This window comes from Lissotriton vulgaris, chromosome 10 (assembly GCF_964263255.1).
Source record: "Lissotriton vulgaris chromosome 10, aLisVul1.2, whole genome shotgun sequence".
Lineage (NCBI taxonomy): Eukaryota > Metazoa > Chordata > Amphibia > Caudata > Salamandridae > Lissotriton > Lissotriton vulgaris.
In genome coordinates this window covers 257,936,467-257,958,447 of record NC_141698.1, presented here as the reverse complement: position 1 = coordinate 257,958,447, position 21,981 = coordinate 257,936,467, and the positions used below count along the sequence as shown (strand labels likewise).

General features: G+C 45.2%; 1 protein-coding gene across 2 annotated transcripts in view; it reads right to left on the bottom strand.

Annotated features, from left to right (window-relative positions):
* Window positions 1-450: 450 nt before the first annotated feature.
* Window positions 451-21,981, bottom strand: part of LOC147685068 (GTPase IMAP family member 4-like) — a 99,222-nt gene continuing 77,691 nt past the window's right edge. For both annotated transcript variants that reach the window (XM_086940951.1, XM_086940952.1), the window contains exon 5: window positions 451-1,844. In XM_086940951.1, coding sequence (XP_086797077.1) covers window positions 886-1,844 — 959 coding nt within the window. In that variant the 3' untranslated portion in view covers window positions 451-885. The remainder of the gene's footprint in view (window positions 1,845-21,981) is intronic.

Sequence of the window (21,981 nt, the reverse complement as noted above, 5' to 3'; positions counted from 1 at the left end):
TGCTGGAGACTCATCACCTTTGAGCTGCCTATTCCATCTGTGTATGATTACTGAGTGCAATACAGCGTGATTACTATTGCTCCAGTATTGTTCGTTGTTTGTTGCATCACATCAATACCAAAACCCTGTGAAGTTGCTGTTGCACATGTCGCAATTGACCGGGCCCATCAGTAATCAGGAATCTGAACGCAATTACATATATTAGAGAATGTACTGTACAGAAATGCAGTAAAAGTGAGTTGTGCCTCTTTTCACCCACCAGCTGTTCTTCAATTACATGTGTTTTATTCTCTGCTCAGGAATGCTCTGCTGCAGACTTCGAAGAGAACTCCTCAAGCAGGCAGTTGAACCATCCCCGCGCACTCTTTACTCAGTGCTAACAATCAGTAAAGTTTTTAGATTAACTCACGACAACAATGCACAGAAGCATTCAAGGACAGGACAATGATGTCAATTCAGTTTTGAAGATTTAATTTACAATTTTAACAGCTGGTCCTTCATGTACGAAATACACATGCATACAGTGAAATTAAGAGTCAAATAGTTACAATTTGTCTGATTCTTCAATGAGAGAAAATGACGTTTTTGAAAAAAAATCATGTAGTAGGATGTGATTTGGGTGCAGACCAGGGGAGAGGGGTGACAAGGAGCAAGGAAGAATGAGATAATAGGGAAGATGGTGATCATTTTTCCTTTACTTATAAGAGGCTATGGGCCACTTAAAAGACATTCGCAACTGTCTTTGTTTCCAAAATGTCGCCTGGCTTAATCCAATCCCAAAAAAATCCCACTCTTAAAATGATCTCATCGGTTTGTTGCACTAAAAGACCGCTCTATAATCTCAACCCACTAATCATACTTCTGAGGACAACTCTTCATAAAACTTTATTTTCTTCCGAACCATTTTTTTAATGTACTTCCTAACCACGACATATTCTCTTTCACCTTCGGTACTGAGATATTGGCTGCTTCACATCTGCTTTCATTCCAGCGTTCTTCATAATTGGTATTTACTTTAGACACATCCAATTCGAGATTTGTGTTCAGCAGGTATTGTTTCTCTTGTAAATCTCTGGCCTCCATTTGTGCTCTCAGTCTCCTTAGCTCTTCTTCATACCGCTCTGCAAGTGTTTCCACCTCCTTTTGATATTCCTCTTGGTACTGTTTCTTCAGCTCTGTTTCCTTCTGTATCACTATCTTCTCTGCTTGGATGTACATCTCATTGGTGTAACACCGACCATCATTGTGCTTCACCATTTGGTCAATCTTTGCAATCAGCTCAGATACTTGTTTTTTACTTTCTTCTCCTTGGAGCCTGTTGTTGAAGGCACAGTATCGGCCTTCACACATCTTGATAAGCGCCTTTAGGTCTGTCTGATCTTTATCAATTTGCTCTTCTATGGTTAATTTTTCATGCTCTAGATCATCTTTTCTGGAGAACAACACAACCATGTATTTCATCGCCTCCTTTCCAAATATATCTTGGATCTTCTCAACTGCGTCCTTTTCTTCTGGGGTGTACCGGCCGGCCTGTAGGACCAGCAAGATAGCGTGAGGTCCAGGGGAGGACACCGCAACACATTTTGCAATCTCGTGCTCAGTTTCTTCATGACGCAGTTTTGTGTCAAACAAGCCTGGGGTGTCTACAATGACGATCTTACGTTTATTAATGTTGACCTCTTTTCTGGCACAAACTGTTGTAACTGAATTTGTCGATGAGCGTGACAGAAAACCTTTCTGGCCAATGATAGAATTACCAGTGGCACTTTTCCCAGATCCAGTTTTACCAACAAGGACAATTCTGAGTTCTGACCTCCCACTGTACAACTCTTTATCTGTATCATCTGTTGAAGACATAATTGAAACAAAATTAGCATACTTTGATAGTGTTGAAAGAGTGACTTTGTGTACAAATTTTATATGGCACACTGACAACTAACTCCTGTAACATTCATGGCAACATTGATATTTGAAAATGTGTGCTTGTGAAATATTTTCTAGTATTTAACATTTCTTCAGCTAAGTACATTACATTTAGAGATGGACATATTGGTTAGTCTAATTTTTATACCATTTTCACACAGTTCCTGGGAATCAGAATTTTCACAAATATTTCTGCGTGACAGACAACAGGCATAATGTTTTTCATAAAAACCAAACCTTGGAACAAAGCATTCACATTCTTTAAAATAGAGCAAGGGTACCTCATCATCTATCCTGCCTGAAATCCAGTACATTGACCAGATTCTCATAAAACCTTGGAGCGTATAGCATTGAGGCCTCAGAACACTTCCTCTGTTTCCAGCTCCCGGGGTACAGGAGAGGAGTGGGGCTATTCCCCATGATTCACAGAACTTGAACCCTATAGCTTCAGCCAACGCAGACTGAGTGTTTGATTTATACTTTAGGCATGATTTAGATCTTGGCAGGACTACCTTCGCCACTCTGCGGTGAAGTTTCCATGTACTCTGTCAAGCTGATGGAATCCTGCCCGCCCTATTTAGATGCACGCAGGCTGAATCTCCATCTGCATCCACAGAGTGTTTACTGTCATGTACGTGGCTCACCACTGCTGACACAGCAGACTCCTGTGCTGGTGAATAGTACTCCGTTGCCATCAGGGCGGCAGGGTAGCACCAAGCCTATTTAGATTGCCACTTGTCCTGGTGGTGTCCTAGCAGTGGTTTCCCGATGGAGGGATTCTGTCATGGAACGTGGTCAACAATGTACCATTGTGTCTTTTGGTTGGATGCCAGTATAACACACCTTATGCCTCTTGCCTAATTACTTTCACCTACATACCATCCTATTAAACACACTACATTTAAGACCATGATCTTTTTCCCACTCTATTGCACCATGACATTTCAAAGCAGTAATTTGCTCAGTAAGTCAGGCTATTTGTTTGTGTTTCCCTGTTTCTTGACCCCTTTTTTCTTCTTTCATTTATTCCCATGTGGTTAAATCATTTCATTTGGATAATGGCACTGGATAGAAATTCCCGTTTTAGAGAGGGTAAATTGTCTTTCATGGTGAATGAAATTATCAGAGTAGAGTCACAGTGGTTTGGAGCTCAAGCCCAAAATCCAACCATATCTCAGAAAAAGCAAATGTGATCCAGAATAGTTGACTAGTGAACACTGTAGCAAACGACCTGCGCACACAGGAGAACATTAGGAAGAGGTAGAACAACCTGCTGGCAAGAGTGCATTTCCTGGCCTCCAAGCATCACTTTGAAGTCCAGAGGACTTGTAGTGGTTCTTCCAGCCCCCCATTATAACTCTTTTCCTGGAGGAGAAGGCCTTGGCGATCCTACACCATGAAGGCTTGGCAGAAATCCCTGGTGAAGTGGAGACTGCCAAGTTAGACTTTTAAGTGTGCCACTAAACCTAAATGCCTTGTTTGCTTTGAAGTTAGCTGTTGCTAAAGTGTTCTGCACAATTTTTTAACATAGAAACCTACATATATCAGTAACATCTTGTTTGGCTTGTTTGTTTCAATGTATTGTGTTGTATGTAAGATAACCGGTTTCAATCTCCATTGTGTTGCACATGATGCTATGGATTAGACTAGTCTACAAGATGTACAGTCTAGACTCCAAGATTTATAAAGAGCATAGCTACCCAAAATGGCTTCTCAGTGCTAAGATATTATGTTATTCATACAAGAATGTTTTTAGCATTTTTCAGAAAGAAAGCTCATATTTCGTTATCCTTATCTGTAAAGGTAGGACATTCCACAGCTTCTAAACAATGATGGCAAAGGAGTGGCCGCCAGCTCTGGCATTTTTTAATCTAGGAACAACAAGATGTTGCTGGGTAGAAGTTCATGAATTTTGTGAAGGCTGATGGAGAGTCAGAAGGTTGTGAATCAGTGTGAATCCTTTTGTAATATATCTTCTTTTTTACCGGCAGCCAGTGCCGAGAGGTTCTGGCGACTGATATTGCAGAAACCTAGCGATGTTCTGCACTGTGCAATGCATACTAACACATTTTGTTTCATTTTCTGTCTTTTAATAACTGATTTTGGGTTGCCCAGGTATAAGGAATTTCCGTAGTCAAGGAGGGAGATAATCAGGCTTTGTACTATGATTCTACATGTAGTATCCGTCAACCACCTCAGAAATCTCCTGAGAGTGCGAAGAAGGTCAAAATAATTGGCCGCTAATTTCTGCGCTTCGGTTGCCATGATGATTCCTCATCAATCCAGATCCAAAGACTTTTCACCTCTTATTTAGGGGTGGATTTATTGTCCATGCATATCAGCCAGTTTAGGTTCAACCACTGTGCTGGATTTTTTCCTGCTTCCAGCACCTCTGTTTTGCCTCCATTTAGTTTGAGGCTGTTGGCAACCATTCAGTTCACTGCATTATCCAGACACTTGTCCAGGAGGATGGAGGTAGCGTCCATCTCATGAAAAAGACTTATAATAATTTGGGTGTCATTGTAAAAAAGCAGTTTAGCCATATTTTTTGATAATCTCTGTCGAAGGACTTACATACATGTTAAAAAGTGTTGGGCTGAGAGATCCCATGAGAAGATATTACATTGTTTACCCTCATCAATAACTTGAAAGGTAATTTTTTGAAGAAAGGCTGCTAACCACTTCAGTGCTGTTTCAGAGATTCCTGCTTGTGCCATTCTCTTGATAATTGTAAAATGAGTAACAGTGTCAAACAAGGTCCTCAGATCCCCCATTATACAGGCTAGCTCTTATGTCTTCAGAGCCAGCTAAGAGTGTTGTTTCAGTACAGTTTACTGTTCTGAATCCAATCTGGGAGGGGTATAAAATATTAATCTCATCTAAATAGATGTCCAAAGCTTTATTTACAGTTTTTTTTCCAGGACTTTGCTTGGGCCTGGCAATAGGGAAATCGGGTGGTCATTTTCATTTACCAGGGAATTTGAAGGTGCTTTTTTAAAAAGTGGTTTTACTACAGTATGTTTCTATGCCACAGGTATGGTACCTGACTTAAGAGGGAAATACAAATAAAATTAAGGGAGTGAATTATTAATTCAGCTCCCTTTAATATCGGGGGGGGCTGAGTTATGTTATGTTATGTTATGTTATATATGAGTCTTATATAGCGCAATGGCTACTCCAAGGGAGTGTCCCGGCGCTTTGTGCTCCAGACCCAAGAGGAAACTGAAGAACATAACAGCAGAGAAAAACAGAAGCTAAAAAATGGAAGCGCACTAACCAGAAAATAACCAAGTCTTTAGACCCTTCCTAAAGGCAAGCAAATTAGATGTGGCCCGAAGGGACAGCGATAAAGAGTTCCATAGCTGGGGGGCCAGGAATCTAAAGGACCGGCCGCCCAGTCGGGCCCTCTTTATACGTGGAACCACAGGAAGTGCCAGTGACTCCGATCTTAAGGATCGTGTTGGCCGGTAAAAGTCCAGCCTCTTCTGAAGGTATTTTGCACCAGTGGCATGAAGGGCTTTATGGGCTAAAGTCATGGCTTTGAACATTATCCTCTTCCGTATGGGAAGCCAATGAAGGGATTGGAGCAAGTTAGAGGCACTGGTACGGCGATGCAGGCCAAAAATCGCTCGTGCTGCAGCGTTCTGGGTCACCTGCATGCGCTGTAAGAGATATTCCGGCAGACCCAGATACAAAGCATTAGCATAGTCCAATCTGGATCCTATGAGTGCCTGTACAGTTATCCTCCGATGTTCCTCAGAGAGTAGAGGAAAGAACTTTCGAAGCATCCTGAGGATACCGAAGCACGTCCCTGTGAGAGTAGCCACCTGGGATTTGAGCGTGAGCTCGTTGTCAATTTTAATTCCCAGGTTCTTAGCCCATTTAGATGACTGAGCTGGGGGGAACATGTCGGCAGGCCACCAACCATGCCAATCCGGTTCCGATGGGCATCCGAAGAAAAGTATCTCGGATTTATCCGAGTTGCACTTGAGGCTGTTCAGTTGGAACCAGTTGAAAACAGCCCCAAGGCACTCACGGATACTTTCCCCATCGAAATCTTCGCTCTTGCGGCAGGTGAAAAGAAGCTTGGTGTCATCAGCATATGAGACGATCCGGGCCCCATAGGACTCCGCCAATGTCGCCAAAGGGGTCATGAGGATGTTAAATAGAGTAGGGCTCAGTACTGAGCCCTGAGGAACTCCAACTCCCAATGGCGGCATTTAGGCAGATCCAGGTGAGGCCCAGACCGTCTGTCGGCGGTTCGCTAAGAAGGAACAAAACCAGTTGAGCACCGTCCCCCCTAGACCGATGTCATGTAATCTAGTGAGGAGATCCTCATGGGGGACGGTGTCGAAAGCCGCCAACAGATCTAACATAACTAACATCACCCTGCCTCCAGCATCCGGCACCTCCTTCACAATCTCAGAGACTTCCAAAAGCGCCGTCTCGGTGCTTAGGTTGGATCGAAAGCCCGATTGGGACGCATGGAGTAGCTCATTCGACTCCAGGAAGTTAGAGAGCACGCTATGAACATGTTTCTCCAGGATTTTAGTAAGTGCTGGAAGAAGCGAGATCGGTCTGTAATTGGACGGGGCTTCCGGGTCAAGGTTGGGCTTCTTAAGAAGAGGAATAACCATGGCCTGTTTCCAGGGGTGTGGCAAAACTCCCTGACTCAAGGAGAGGTTGAGAATAGGATTGGCTATGGGGTTGACAACATCTGCCATTCTCGCTAGGAATTTTGCCGGGCAGGGATCGCGGGGTGATGGGTGATCCTGATCTGAGGAAAGAGAGAATCTCTGCAGTTTCTACAATCGTCATCTCTGGGAATGTACACAGTTTCCCCTCAATTGGCTAGTCTGTCAATGAAGTCCGTTCATCTCCTCCCAGGGTTTCATGGATATGGTTGACTTTTTCTGGGAAAACAAATCTGTATCTTCAACCTTCTCCATGTGCTTTCATTCCAGTTGATACAACTGTTGAATTGCACTTGTAGTTCTTCAGTTTCCGGTCAAAGGTGCTTTAGCTGTTTATGGGGAGACTACAGGATGCAGTTGTGATCTTGGGTAGTGCCAAGGTGTCACATACAACTTTACTTCTGGGCAGGCTCAGCGGATACCCGGTGGTGTTAAAGTGAGAGGCAGGAGAGCTGAACACAAAATACACTGGTGTGCGCTTTGTCAGCCTCTCACCCTCCGGTATGCAGCAGTGGCAGGACATCTCCAGCCATGGCCCCTGAACACTGCCTCTTGAATAGTTATCATGAGTTAAAGCACCAGTGATATTCCGCACCAACATAGCACCATAATTTTAACATTAGAGGTGGCGGAGGAATATTCCGCCTGCTGGAGGAACTACGTAGAATTTGGCGGAGTTTTTGTGCAACTCTGCAAACTCCGTCCACCCTTAGGCTTTAGTAGAACTGCTGGCTAATTCAATTTAACTAATTTAATATTCAGATTTTTCTCTAAGAATGAGTCTTTTATATTCTGTCAGCGAAGTTTTATATTTTTCTTTTTCAATAGTCTCATAATTGTTCCTCCAAATACATTCTTGTCTACAGCAATATTGCTTGGCTGCCTGGAGCGTTTCTTAATACCAAGGAGATGTGGATTTACTTCTCCAAGATAATTTCTATTTGACTGAAGTAAATGTATCTACTCCTGAAGGCAGCCAGTTTGAGTAGTCGGACAACATTTCACCAACGTCGTCTGTGAGTCGACCAAAAGCAAATTGAGTTCATGCTCTTTTATCTGGTGCTAAGCCCGGGAAAAGGTTGGTTTTCTATATACCTTCATAGGGGTGATTTTATTCAGCAACACGATTTCCCTGCAGACTTTGATGTGATCGGACCACGTAACTGGAAGTAGGTGTGAGTTAGAGATGGATGGGCAGTTAAAAAACATACCACGGAGGGTATGTCCTGCGAGATGAGTTGGACCAACCACACTTTGTTCCAAACCAAAACCTGACATTATGTCAATGAGTGTTTCTGTGTAAGGGTTGTTATGATTCTCTAAATGGAAGTTGAAATCACCCAAAAGTATAAAATTCTATATAAGACACACTTTTTGACTTTTCCTATTGCCCTCAGCACTCGGCTCCAAGAGGGACCTGTTAATCTGCCTGCCTGGTTTGGGATCACTGAAGCGGCTCTGTACTCGCTCCTTGTGCCGCGAGTGAAGGCTCACCTGCAACACCTCCCGGGGACTACATTACCCGGCATCCCTCAGTGGCGCGCACTGTCCACGTCATCTTTAGCGCCCGGAGGCGCTTAAAACACCGGGGCGCCACCCGCTGGGCGGGACGTGCTTTTTGACTTTTCTTATTGCCCTTAGAACTCGGCTCCAAGAGGGACCTGTTCATCTGCCTGCCCAGTTTGGGAGCACTGAAGCGGCTCCGTACTCGCTCCTTATGCTGCGAGTGAAGGCTCACCTGCAACACCTCCTGGGGACTACATTACCCGGCATCCCTCAGTGACGCACGCTGTTCACATCCTCTTTAGCGCCCAGAGGTGCTTAAAACACCGGGGCGCCTCCCGCTGCATGGGACGCTTTTATTTTTCTTATTGCCCTCAGCACTCGGCTCCAAAAGGGACCTGTTCATCTGCCTGACCGGTTTGGGAGCACTAAAGCAGCTCTGTACTCGCTCCTTGTGCCGCGAGTGAAGGCTCACCTGCAATACCTCCCGGGGACTACATTACCCGGCATCCCTCAGTGGCGCTCACTGTCCACGTCATCTTTAGCGCCCGGAGGCGCTCAAAACACTGGGGCGCCTCCCGCTGCGTGGGACGCGCGCAGGCCAAGGGCGGGCCCGTCGGCGCCCGTTGTAGCCTGGAGGAGGCTGGGCTGGGCTATACCCTTAACATCTCCACCTGGACTAAAAGTAAGCGGGACTATTGTTTGTGACTTTGGACTAAGGGGACATTAATATCGAACATCTTTTTAACTTTGGGGGCTTTTAAATTGTAAATATTATGTGAATAGTAATTCAGGAACACTGACACCCTCCACACGCTCTTAGTCCTTCTTCCCTGCCTCGACCAGACGTTTTTAGAATCGGTGTCTGGCGGCGGTAGGCGCCATCTTAGGTGTGGCTGGGGGTGCGCTCTAGTCGCGCCGGCCTCCCACCCTCCTCACGCCCTACATAATGTGCATCATGGCCAGATGGCGCAGCGGGCGCGCCGGATGCGCGCCGAAGCCGCGCCTAAGCCAAGCCCGTCTGCGCCCGTCCGCAACCGGACACGGCCTAGGGCCACTACCCCTGGCCCCGAAAGCCGAATCACCTGGAGCAGGAGTGATTTAGTAATTCGGTCCTCCTATACTAGCACACCAGGCCACCATAGTATAAATGTAGGGGAGGTTGAAGGGTGCAGACCTTGCCAATTCCGTTTTTGTACATTGACAGCTGATTCCCGGGATAGTTGTCCTTCTCTGTCCTGTGGTTTGATCAATGTGAGGTCGCTCCGATTCCATAAGCTTGACATATACGATCTCCTTGCGGATATACAACCAGATCTGCTATTCATCACAGAAACGTGGCTGGATGCCTACTCTGACCCCGACATTATTCAGGCACTACCAGACGATTACCGGATGGTGAGACTAGACAGACCTGTAGGCAGAGGGGGGGGAATAGTGATTGTTTTTAAACGGCAACTTGCCTGTCAATTAGAACCAGTCCATTTGACGGGAAGTGAGGCTGGTGTCTTTACCATAAATATTGATGGGAGCACGACGGTGAAGGGCTATTTAATCTACCGCTCACCGGGTCCTCTGGCAAGTTTCAAAGGCAACCTTTTAGAGGGCATCACGGAGACAGCGATGCGGAGAGACAAGTTTCTGTTACTCGGAGACTTGAACACGCATTTTGAAGATTTGTCCGACAATGGCGCAATGGAGTTCCGCCAAGAACTTCAAACCCTACAGTTAGAGATAAAGGGGCAGCTTCCAACACACCAGCATGGACACCTGCTAGATCCAATATTCGCCAACTGGGAGGAAGTCACGGTGGCTTCTCCTGTGCCCCTGCCTTGGACCGATCACTTCTTTGTACCATTCTCTATCTATCTTCCTAAACAAAAAGCCACTGACCCCACCCCCCTCAACTACCCCAGGCGTAAATGGGCTAGGTTCTCCCTGCCAGAGTTCAATAAGGCTCTTACCGCAGGGGGGGCCCCTGGAGGGGACGATGCGGACACGGCAAATAAATTGCTTAATGACCGTTTCACGGCCGCCTTGGATTGCATGGCCCCATTAGGCCGGTCGAAGAAGGGCGCCCGTAAACAAAGAACTGCACCATGGTTCAACGAGGCACTGCGATGTGCCAAGAGGGACTGTAAGAGTGCAGAAAGACAGTGGAGAGTGGCCTATGATAGCCAGATGAAAGAGAGATACCTCGTTAATAGACGGGCTTATCACAATCAGATTAGGATAGAGAAAGCCGCCTATTATGCTGACAGGATACTGGGTGCAGAGAACTCAGTTAAGGAACTGTTCAGTGTATATAAATCCCTGTCCGTCCCTAAAGCCTCCACAGGAGGGGAAGACCATTCAGCAGCTACCTGCAATCAAATTGCTAATTATTTTTGGGACAAAGTGTCCAAGATCTACTCTGCCTTTCCTGCCCAACCCTCAGTAGGGCACGAATTGGAAGTATCAGTAGGAGAGGCAGCTGGACAAAACATGCTGCTCAACTTTACCACCCCTCCAGCAGAAGATTAAAATATTAAAATTAAAATATGCAGTTCAGTGAAATCGGGCTCTCCTCGGGACCCAGCTTCTCCTAAACGGCTGGGGGATAGCCTGATGACACTCAAACCCTACATTAGGCATCTGCTGGATGTTTCCTTCCGGTCCAGTTCTATGCCTGAGGTATGGAAACAAGCTGTGGTGCTTCCCCTCCGCAAGAAGCCCAATATCAGCTTTGAGCAGCTGGATAATTTGCGCCCCATCTCCCTGCTACCCTATTTTTCTAAAGTGGCGGAGAAGGTGGCCAACGTGCAGCTAATACAATTTGTGGAGAAGACCAACCTTCTTCATCCCACCCAATTCGGGTTTCGGCCTCGTCATTCGACGGAGTCAGCTCTCCTCATGGCATCCGAAACCATCAGGCAGAGTGCTGACAAGGGTCAAACTATGGCCTTGATCCTTCTGGATCTCAGCGCTGCGTTCGACACCGTAGCAAATTCCATCTTGCTACAGTGTCTGAACAAAGGAGGGGTGAGAGGTGCAGCGCTGAAATGGATCCAATCATTCCTATCTGGCCGAGGTTTCCAAGTCAGGAGCGAGTAGCCTTGGACCAGGGGGTGCCGCAGGGCTCGTCCCTGAGTCCAACTCTTTTCAATCTTTACGTTGCCCCGGTTGCCACCATAGTGGAGAGTCACGGCCTGCGCATGGTGTCGTATGCCGACGACACGCAGCTGGTCATCTCCCTGTCGCGTGCGCCCAGTCTCGCGCCGGACATCTTCAGAGCATGCATGCAAGATCTTGCTGCCTGGATGTCTGCCAATTGCCTCAAGCTCAACGGAGGCAAGACTGAGGTGCTGGTCGTGGGGAGAGGCCAGGCGGCGTGGACGTCGGCGTGGTGGCCACCATGCCTGGGACCAGCACCAATCCCCTGCCAGGAGGCGAGGAATCTGGGTATCAGGTTCGATCCCAACCTGACCTTCGGACCCCAGATCAATCAGGTGGTTGGATCATGCTTCGGGACTCTCAAGAACCTCAGGAAGGTTCTGAAGTTTCTGCCTATCAAAGCACGCCAAACATTAGTGCATGCATTAGTTACATCGAAGATGGACTATGGCAATCTTCTCTATCTAGGGACCATAGAGAAGAATCTGAGCCGCCTGCAGGTTTTGCAGAATGCTGCTGCCCGACTGGTGCTCAGATTACCCAGAAGAGCAGCCTCCAAAGCGGCGCTCTAGGCCCTGCACTGGCTCCCGGTGAGAAGCAGGGTGGAATTTAAAGCACTCTGCACCTGCCACCGGATTGTCAATGGTCAGGCACCCCTTCCACTGCAGGGACTGCTGACACAATACGAGCCTTCTCGTTCCCTAAGATCTTCCGGCACAGGGTGCCTGTCTATTCCCAAGGTGTCTAAAGCTCGGATGGGTGGAAGATCCTTTAGGTATCTGGCTGCGTCAAGCTGGAATAAACTTCCTGTGGCGCTGCGTCTAGAACCATCAGAACTTATCTTCAGAGCCAAGTTAAAAACATTATTATTTACCCGGTAACAGGTTCCCGCCTTAGCACTTCTCCCACAGCACTTGCTCCTTAGCGCGGGGACACGCTGTTGTGCGTCACCAAGCGCTTTATAAAACTCCCTATTATTATTATTATTATTATTATTATTATATCAACTTTTTGCAAGTGGGGGGATTCATTGTTGTATAATTGTAAGTGGTCAAGCTTCTTATTCTTAGTGGGGTAGTGAAAACTTATTATAATCACTACAACAGGAAGGGGATTATGGCCACAAAATGAAAGCTTGGGAGCCAGAAAGAAGGGGGATGGCAGGAACTTTGGATGCCTTTTTGAGCAGGGCTGAATCGGCGCTTCAGCATGAGATACAGCTCACGGAGAAAAGGCTCTCATTAGGAGCTTATGCAAAAAAAAAAGATCATCCTTGGGGGCCTTAAGTGTGGCCAAGTCACCTGTGTTAGTCGCAAACTCCCTCAGCCATTCAAACACAGACCCATCTGAACACTCACAGGGGGGTATTGTGGATACGAGAGAGAGAATTGAACCCTGGTCCCAGGCTGACCTCTGCTTCCAGGTCTGCCTCCTCTAACCAGTAAGCCACACTTCTTCACAAAAGATTCTTGAAGTGCAAGATCATTTCCCCCCCGCTAATTCTATTGTTGATTTTCCGCTGGGGTACTTTTATAGGCCTCCCCTGAGATCACAGGGGGAGTCTATCCCGTTCGTTGTAGTATCAAATAAATTTGAGGCCTTGTCCAATTTAGATGACCAGGTTGACTGCAAGTAAGTGACATACACATAGAGAAGCCCCTAACAGAGAGGTCACTGGCTGAAAATGAACTCCCATTTATATTGCCCGATCATGTACTGGTGGTTTCATCCCCCGTTTCTGTGACACCACCAGACATTGAAGGCAAACAAGCGGGGCAGCCTGCAAATGGATCTGAAGTAAAAATTCTCTCATGGAATATAGCCGGGCTGCGCTCAAAAAGAGGGGATACTAATTGGGAGACTTAACTTCTAAAGCACCATATTATTGCTTTGCAGGAAACCTGGGATCCAAATGACTCATACCATTTGGATGGGTACTGCTCCTTTAGCAAAAACGCTGTGCTGACGACTATGGGGAGATCCAGGGGGGGACTTCTGATATTGGTTAGCCTAAAATTGCTTTATAGGATTAAGCTAATAGCGTCACATACACCTAACATTTTAGCTGTCAAACTTATAGGCGACAATTTACCAGGTTTATTGGTGGTGAACTTTAAAATTCTTATACAAGATCAGATGATTTGGAGCATTTGAGATCTCTGGCTACCTTTTTAGATGATTATGAGGCCAGAAATGATGCGCCTTACCAACTGTTAATCCTTAGTGATTTTAATATTCATGTTTGTCCATCCAACTGTATGCAAGGTATCGAAGAGGAACACAGACCGCAGGGGATTACCCACTTTGAACATACGATGTGTGGAGCCTATCTAGAGAGTTTTTTATCTGTTTATAATCTATTCTGCCCGGAACAAGCAGAAGCTTTGCCTTCAGTCCCAACCTATACTGGGCAGGGACACGGAAGTATTATTGATTACATCTTAGTCTCATGCCCGTTGATTGAATTATTGGGCACATTTTGTGTTACGTATAGTTGTTTGAGCGATCATTATCCCCTCACTTTGACCTTTAACATCCAGGCTCTTAAAATTGGGAAACCTCTGATACTTATTTCTAATACCAATATTGATACTAAAGATCAAGATCGGAGATTAAGATGGGAGGTAATTACCCCGGATAATTTCCTTGATAATCTATATAGAGGGCAATCAGATGATTTCAGTATATGCTCAAATTTGGATTCTGACCCACTAACAATCTTGGGTGCCTTTGACCGCATAATGAAGCAGGGAGCGGCCAACTTAACGCTAAGTTGCAAAGTAAGGCCCAAAAAACACAAAAATTGGTTTGACCTAGCGTGTGCTACTGCGCACACTGCATTATTGGGGGCCTTGAAGGAGTCCACAAGGGATGTTAGCACGGTCAAGCAGGCTAGAAGTGCGTACACATCTGCAATTAAAATAAGAAAGACACAGCTAAAAGAAATGGCTTGGGATGAACTCAGCCAAGCAAGCGACTTGTCCAGTGGCAAAAGATTCTAGAGAGTGGTTAATAGTCCAATGTTTGACGACACAACTAATTCTGTCAAAGATTGTCTTATCTCTCCAGAAAAGTGGGTTGAACATTTTAGTGGTATATGCACTGACGTGAGCCAGGAGATGCCTATCTCACAAGGGGGAAACATCCACGTCTCAAATATGCTATTCACAGAGGAGGAAGTGACTGAGTCGAATATGTCGACATTAAAGGGCAAAGCGCCAGGCCCAGATGGCGTACCAGCAGATCTCTATAGGCCAGATCCCATTGTATGAGCTAGAATTCTGTTTTTTTAATTGTGCGACCAAGGTCGGCTTTCCCAAATCTTGGGCCAAAGCTGTTATAATTACAATTTTTAAAAAGGGCACAAGATAGGATCCGGCCTGTTATAGACCAATCTCTCTCTCAGACTCTGCAGCTAAGATAATGGGGAAGGCTGTATTTACCCGTCTAACAGATTGGTTGGACAAAAGCAGCATCATATTGGACCTGCAGTATGGGTTTAGGCAGGGAAAGGGCACGACGGGACAATGCCTTAATCTACATCTAGTAATAGGGAAGTACACGGTTGCTAAGCGTGGGGATATCCATTTAGCTTTTATGGACTTATCCACCACTTTTGACTTTGTAAACAGGCAAAAACTTTGGGCTTCCCTACATAGTATTGGGCTAGAACCTGTTTTGATTTCTTTCTTGGCAGCCATCCATGAAAACACCATGGCCGCCGTTCGTTATAATTAGAACGGCAGCCTAACTGACGCATGGCCGGTCAAGCGAGGGGTGCGACAGGGGTGCATTCTTGCACCCCTGCTGTTTACACTCTACATTAACAAACTGGGTGATGCCCTGGTTTCCTCCTGTAAGGATGTCCCCAGAGCAGGTTAAAAAATGATCCCAGCATTATTGTACGCAGATGATGATGTTTTGGTGGCTAGTACGTGGCGGGGATTACAATCCCTTTTAGATTGTTTTATTGATTTTATGGACTCTCTAGACCTAATTACTAACCTCAAAAAGTCACACTCTGACTATCGGAAAGGGATGGACTACAAAGTCTAAATTTTATTGCAAGGGTACCGAACTTACGAAAGTCCCTGCTTTCCCATATCTAGGCATACTTTTTGACGAAAGACGGTCATGGGTTATGCAGTGTGCTCACAAAAAAAATACTTTAGCCAGAGCGACCGGGTCATTACTAGGATTTGCATGAAGGATAGGCTCTAAACCTCTCCTGGCCCTCTTAAAGAACTATAATGCTAAGTGCCTTCCTATGGTTATGTATGGGAGTGATGTATGGGGCTATACTGACACTGGCGAAATACAGACAGCAGAAAACGATTTCTTTCGTAAGCTGCTATCGCTTCCAGCCTCCACTCCATTTTTTTATCTTCATGAGGACCTAGGTGCTGGCTTTATTTCAGATCAGATTGTGGTTGCCCCACTATTATGTTGGTTAAGAATCTGGGCTCAGCCGCCACCAAATCTGAATCAGATAATTATCCAGGACTGTGTGTCTTTAGACAAATAATCTGATATCCCTTGGATTCGCTATATTAAGACACAAATGGACTCATTGGGCTGCTCTGATCTGTTTTCGAACCCTAGAGCCCTTGGCAAGGTGTCTATTAGAGACTTGAAGTCCCAGTTCTTGAATAGGGTAATGTCAGAAAGGGAGGAAGCGGAACTAACCAAATCTTCGGTGAGGAGCTTTGTTATGTTGAGTTCAGGCAGAGAGATACAGCCATACCTGACTTACAATAAAATAAAAAAAACTATATAAGAAGGGAAGTCTCCAGAAGAGGACCAATGGCATCTAGAAAGGTGGCTCTAGGTCCCGGTGGCCGATACAACAGGAGTCCATTGAGTGACTTAGCTTTGGTAAGCTCCAATTTAAATACTAAGCTTTCATACTCCAAGTTGGGGAGAGGGGAACATTTCAGAAAAGGTGTCACAATGTATAACCTGAAGCCCTTCTCTGCTTTTATCCTCTCTGTTCAGCCAGAGGATAGTGTAAACAGGTGGAACTACTGTGGTCCACCTAGGTTTCTGTCACAAAAATTATATCTAACTGATATGTATCAATTTATTCAGCAACTTCAAGATTACCCTTAACTAAAGACCTGGCATTAATCAATACACATTTATTGTTAATATCAGAGTTGATGGAAAGGCCAGTCAATCCCAAATCCAAGTAAGCAGACAGCGACAGCACCTCATGAGTTTCCAGATGAATAAATGTCATATTACAAGCTTTGCGGGTATCCCCTAAAGCATCAGAGGCAGACAGACAGGATTTCGAGCAAGTATGACTCTTGACTTGAGGATTTAAAGCCAACAGGGCCTCCCTAGAGTACCTCATCTGCGCCTGGTCCTTGTTGTTCAAACTTCCAGGGGGACAGGAATTATGTTGCACAGTTTAATACATTTTCTCCATGTTTTTTGATAAATTTACATTGTTCATTTAAATCAGTATGTTGCCTAGTCTACATTATAAAAATGGGGGTCTCTAGTTGGCAGAGGTAGGTACCTTTGTCCAAATAGGGACCCATGCTTATGTCAGGGTAAGGGGGATACACTTCTAAAATAACCCCTGCTCACCCCTTTGGTAGCTTGGCATGAGCAGGCAGGCAGGCTTATCTCAGAGACAGTGTGTAAAACATTTGTGAACACATACTGTAATACAGTGAACACACTACAAATGGACACCACATCAGTTTAGAAAAGTAGGTCATCTTTATTTAAGCCAAAATAAGACCAAACAACAAAAATTCACAATACAGTAATACACATATGAGTTTCAGATGATAGAAATAGTTCAGTTTAAAGCGAATTGCAGAAGCAACACTTTTCGCACAAAGTTCATGGGATGCGTCCCACAAACAAACAAAACAGGCCGCAGGGAAGGTGATGCATCGGTTCCTTACACTCATGGAAGGTGATGCGTTGGTTCCTTGCTCCGGGGGAGATGATGCGTTGGTTCCTTACTGCTGCACAGGAGAGGCGATGCGTCAGTTTCTTACCGGAGCGGAGGTGATGCGTTGGTTTCTTACTGTGTGGGGAGGTGATGCGTTGGTTTCTTACTGCGTCTCCAAATGATGCGACAAACTTGGCACCTTGATGTGTTGCGACAATCCAGGACAATGCATGGATTTTTCCAGCTCCCAGTGGAAAACAGTCTCTAAAATTCCAAAACAACAGCAGACACACCTTTGCAGGTCAGATCTCCCAGCAAGGAAGTTTAGGTGGTGACGTCTTTGTGTCCCTGAGACTTCATAACAGGAGGCAAGCTCAGTTTCAAGTCCTTGGAGATCTTCCTCAATCAGGGGACACAGTAAACAGCAAAGTCCTTTTCTCCTTTCCTTGGTAGAAAATAGCCACTGCAGGCCAACACCAGACAGCTAACAGCACAGGGGCAGTATTCCTCCTCAGCTTCTACATCTCTTCTCCTTGGCAAAGGTTCCTCTTGATTTCCTAGAAGTGATCTAAAGGTCTGGGATCTTGGCCCTTCTTTTTATACACCAAAATCCTTTTGTTCTCTGAAGGCAGAGAGTGTCTGTACTCCAGTTCTGTGGGGTATTTTGCAAGTGCACAACAACCTCCATTGTCAGCGTGAGCCCTGGCTCCAGACACACCACAGTGGGTGGAGCCATCATTGTGGAAGGCAGGCACAGCCCTATTCATGTGCAGATGCTACTCCTCCGAACATTTCGAATGCAGACCAGGCCTATTCAGTCTAGCCCTAACTCATCAGTCTCTCTGGAGCCAGTGCTCCTTCCCAGCCCCTGACACTCCAAAGCCAGACATGCAACCAACAGACCTAGCAGAGGCATACTGAATGGCTTAGCAAGAAAATACCTACTTTCTAGAAGTGGCATTTTCAAACACAGAATGTAAAAACCACCCTCAATAAAAGATGCATTTTAATATTCTGAGTTCAGGGATACTAAACTCGATTTTCCTACCTTGTTTCCAGGGTAGTTGTGTTTATAAGATGTTATAAACAAACTCCCCATTCTGTCCTATGGGAACAGGTAGCCTTGCAATAGTGAAATAGTGAAAAACGTAATTGGCAGTAATTCACTGTCAGGACATGCCACACACATCAGGGCATTTCCTACCTTTCGCATACCTTGCACCATGCCCACAGAGGTACCATGGGCCTACCTTAGGGGTGACTAATATGTAAAAGAGGGAAGGTTTAGGGACTGGCAAGTGGGGGCACTTGCCAAGTCAAAATGGCAGTACAAGATTACACACAGGCTCTGCAATGGCAGTCCAGTTACCTTTTACAGCTGCTTCTGTGGGTGGGGCAATCAGTGCTGCAGCCCACTAGAGCATTTGATTTACAGGCCCTGAGAAAACATAGTGCACTGTGCTAGGGTCAGACTAGTAAATCTAGTAAATCAGACTAGTAAATCAAATATGCCAATCATGGAATCACTTATCAATAACAACAATTTATAGGGAGAGCATATGTACTTTAGCACTGGTCTGCAGTGGTAAAGGGCCCAGAGTCATAAAATCACCAACAGCAGGTCAGAAAAAATACAGGCGGAAGGCAAACAGTCCTTCGATGACCCTGCAAAATGGGCCAAGTCCAAAAGTCTGCCATTGGTACTAGTCCTCGATACATGATGCAACTGTTTCTGTGGTGTACGTTGAATTGAAACATCATTGGGGGGTTTTCATGTTTTATTCTGCAAACATTGTATAGGGGGTAGTATATTTGCTCCCTTTCGCAGTTGTGTGTTGTTATTCATTTTTTTAGTCAAGTTAGATTTAATTTTTGACATTGCGGAATTAATGCTGTTTGCTACTGTGTTATCAATTGCTGTTTCTCCTTTCTTTGTCTGGCCAGTGTTTATGTCTGTTTGCCATAGGCCACCATTTGTCTTTCCTCCCCTTGCCATGTGACCAGGGCCATTTTTTTGTATAATGTGTGTCCATAGGCCTGTATGTGTTATTTGTTTTCCATGCCTCCTGAGTGTTGTTGTTTGACCATGTGACTGATGGCAATTTTGTGTAGGCGGCCAGTGTGGTTTTGCCATAGGCCTGCATGTGTTCTTTGTTGTGTTCATGCCTCTTTGCTGGTTGTTGTGACCATGTGGCTGGTAGCCATTTTGTGCAGCTAGCCAGTGTGCTTTTTCCATAGGCTGCATGTCTTCAATGTTCCCCATGCCTTCTGCTTGTTGTTGTGACCATGTGGCTGGTGGCCATTTTGTGTAGACAGCCAGTGTGCTTTTGCCATAGTTCTGCATGCCTTCTTTGTTCCCCATGCCTTCTTGCTCAGTGTTGTTGATGACCATGTGCCACTGGTTGGCTGCTATCTTATGCATCCACATAGGGCGCCCTTGCCATAGGCTTGCATGGAAGGATGAGATATCAGTTTTATAACATGCTTGAGGATAATTTCACTTACTGTTATTTTTTTATTTTATTTTCCGTAATTTTTAATAATTTTATTTTTTAAATGTAATTAATTAAAAAAGAAAATTAATGTCATTTTTGTATATTTCCCCCATTTTTTATTGTAAATTAATATTTCTCATTTTGCCTCGGTTGATTCATCATCCATCCATCGATTTACCATGGGCGCACAGCCACACAACAGCATTAAGTTTTTAGGTATATATTAATTCACTTCCATTTGGACACCATGGCTGTGGTGTAGTTTTGAGGAGATATTAGCATCATTCATTTATGTAACAATGATGTTTATTCCATTCCCCCTGGACCACATTGCCTGCCAAAGCTGCACAATAACCCACATTTTTTAAAGAAGTCTTAATCCATTTACCCATTCAGTTCTCTGAGTAGCGCAAGTATCTCCTTTAGAATATATGGCATAAATGAAAGAGCTCTATCATTTTGTATATATTGTGTCATTCTGATGGGTAATTATGGTATGGAGGTGTGGTTTGACTTTAAAGTGGTTACCTAAGTTAACAAAACAACCACACTAATATTGCATTTCTCTGTACTAATTCAAACTGCAAACAATGCCACGTACCGCCAAACAGGAAGCCTGTGCAGTCACACGTCAGTCCTCCGATCTCTTCTGCTTGTACAGCTTGGTGCAACTGCCAACTAAGAGCTTTAAGATGATCTCAAAGAACAATACTTCCAAGAAAATGGTCAGTGAGAAGAAGCATCTTCCCACCAGTGGCATGTCGCCCTAATCTTTGTTGGACCACCATGTTATGTGCCTGCTGCACCGGCCTCCAGGGAGCAATCTCAAAGCATCACTCCTGCATCAACAGCACCACACCATCCTACATTCAGTACCTTGTCTGTGAGAAAGGAAGCCACTGCAATCATGTCAGCACCAACGAGTAGTGTCATTGATTCTGATTTGTCTTCTTTGCAAAGTAGTACGCAATTGTTTTAGGAATGTTGATGTTGGACCAGGAGGTAGGGCTTCCGTCTGAGCAAGATTCTCTACTATTAGAAACATTGGTTCCCATATCTTCAGCAAGAAAAAGAAAGGGTACTACTCCACCATCTCCTCAAAGCACCACTTCTGATGAAGATGGTAGGAACATGGAGTGGTCCCCGGTTGAGTCAAGCAGAAAACAGGAGAGGCAACGGAAAAGAAAAGTTCCTGAAAGACTTAAACTTATGGAAGTGGATGATGAGGAGAATGATGACGACGAGGCAGTCATTGTGAAAGAAGACATAGAAGATTCGGACATTGCTAGTCAACCTGCATCGAAGGATGTGGCACAGGTAGCACAGCCAGCGCCTATATTTGCAGAGCCCTAGCTGAGACTTGCACCATCTACTACCTCAAGAGAAGTATTCACTGCAGAGAGGCAATCAATGACATTCCCACCTACCTCCAGTTCTTCTTCAGGGATTGGCAGTAGCACAGTAGAAAAGTGCTTCTATGCAGTCTGGGACTTTTTATAGTTAACAAAGAGGGGGAACACATTGCAGTATGCAGCATTTGCAAAACAAATGTTTGTTGAGGAAAGCTTGGTGCCCACTGAGGTATTAGGTACAAACAATCCATGTGAAAAAGCACCACTCAATCAAGTGGGAGGAGAACTGTAGGAGAGTAGGGTCTGCTATCCTATGGTCACCCCAAATTTTTGCTTTTTGCTTCACTGGTTTTCGACTTAATGTGGCTGTGGGCCTGCTAATCAGACCCACAGCCTGCTGTTCTCTCTCTAAATTCACATACATGTACTATAGGTACATAACCCAATTGGAACTGGACTGCTTGTCAGCCCCTGTACCATGCACTATAGGTGCTCAGGGCATAGGTGCCAACAAGGCCTAAAAGGGGCTGAAGCATAGCTTTTGCCACTCCTGGCTGGTACTTAAATCGACACAACTGGCTGATCACTCAGCTGGGGCAAGGTGGTGTAATCACCCCTTGCTTGGATATAGAATACCTATATCTAAACCTATATCTGGACACATACATTACTATAAGTCACTCCTATGGCAGGTCTTAACAATCCTGGAGGCAGAGTGCTTGGTTTTATGTGAGATGGTGCTCTAGCATGAGCTGAGCCTATCTGCAGCTGTCGGGACCAATTGCCTTAGCTGTTCCGGGATAATGCCATACCATATACTATTAAGTGCATTATAATCCATCGCGGTTATATGTTAACTTTGGTTTGGCTTTATCAAACATGTTGTGTAAGGTGTCATACGATTTGGAATACTACCCCTTCGACAGTCCTGTCGACGGGGATAGCATTCC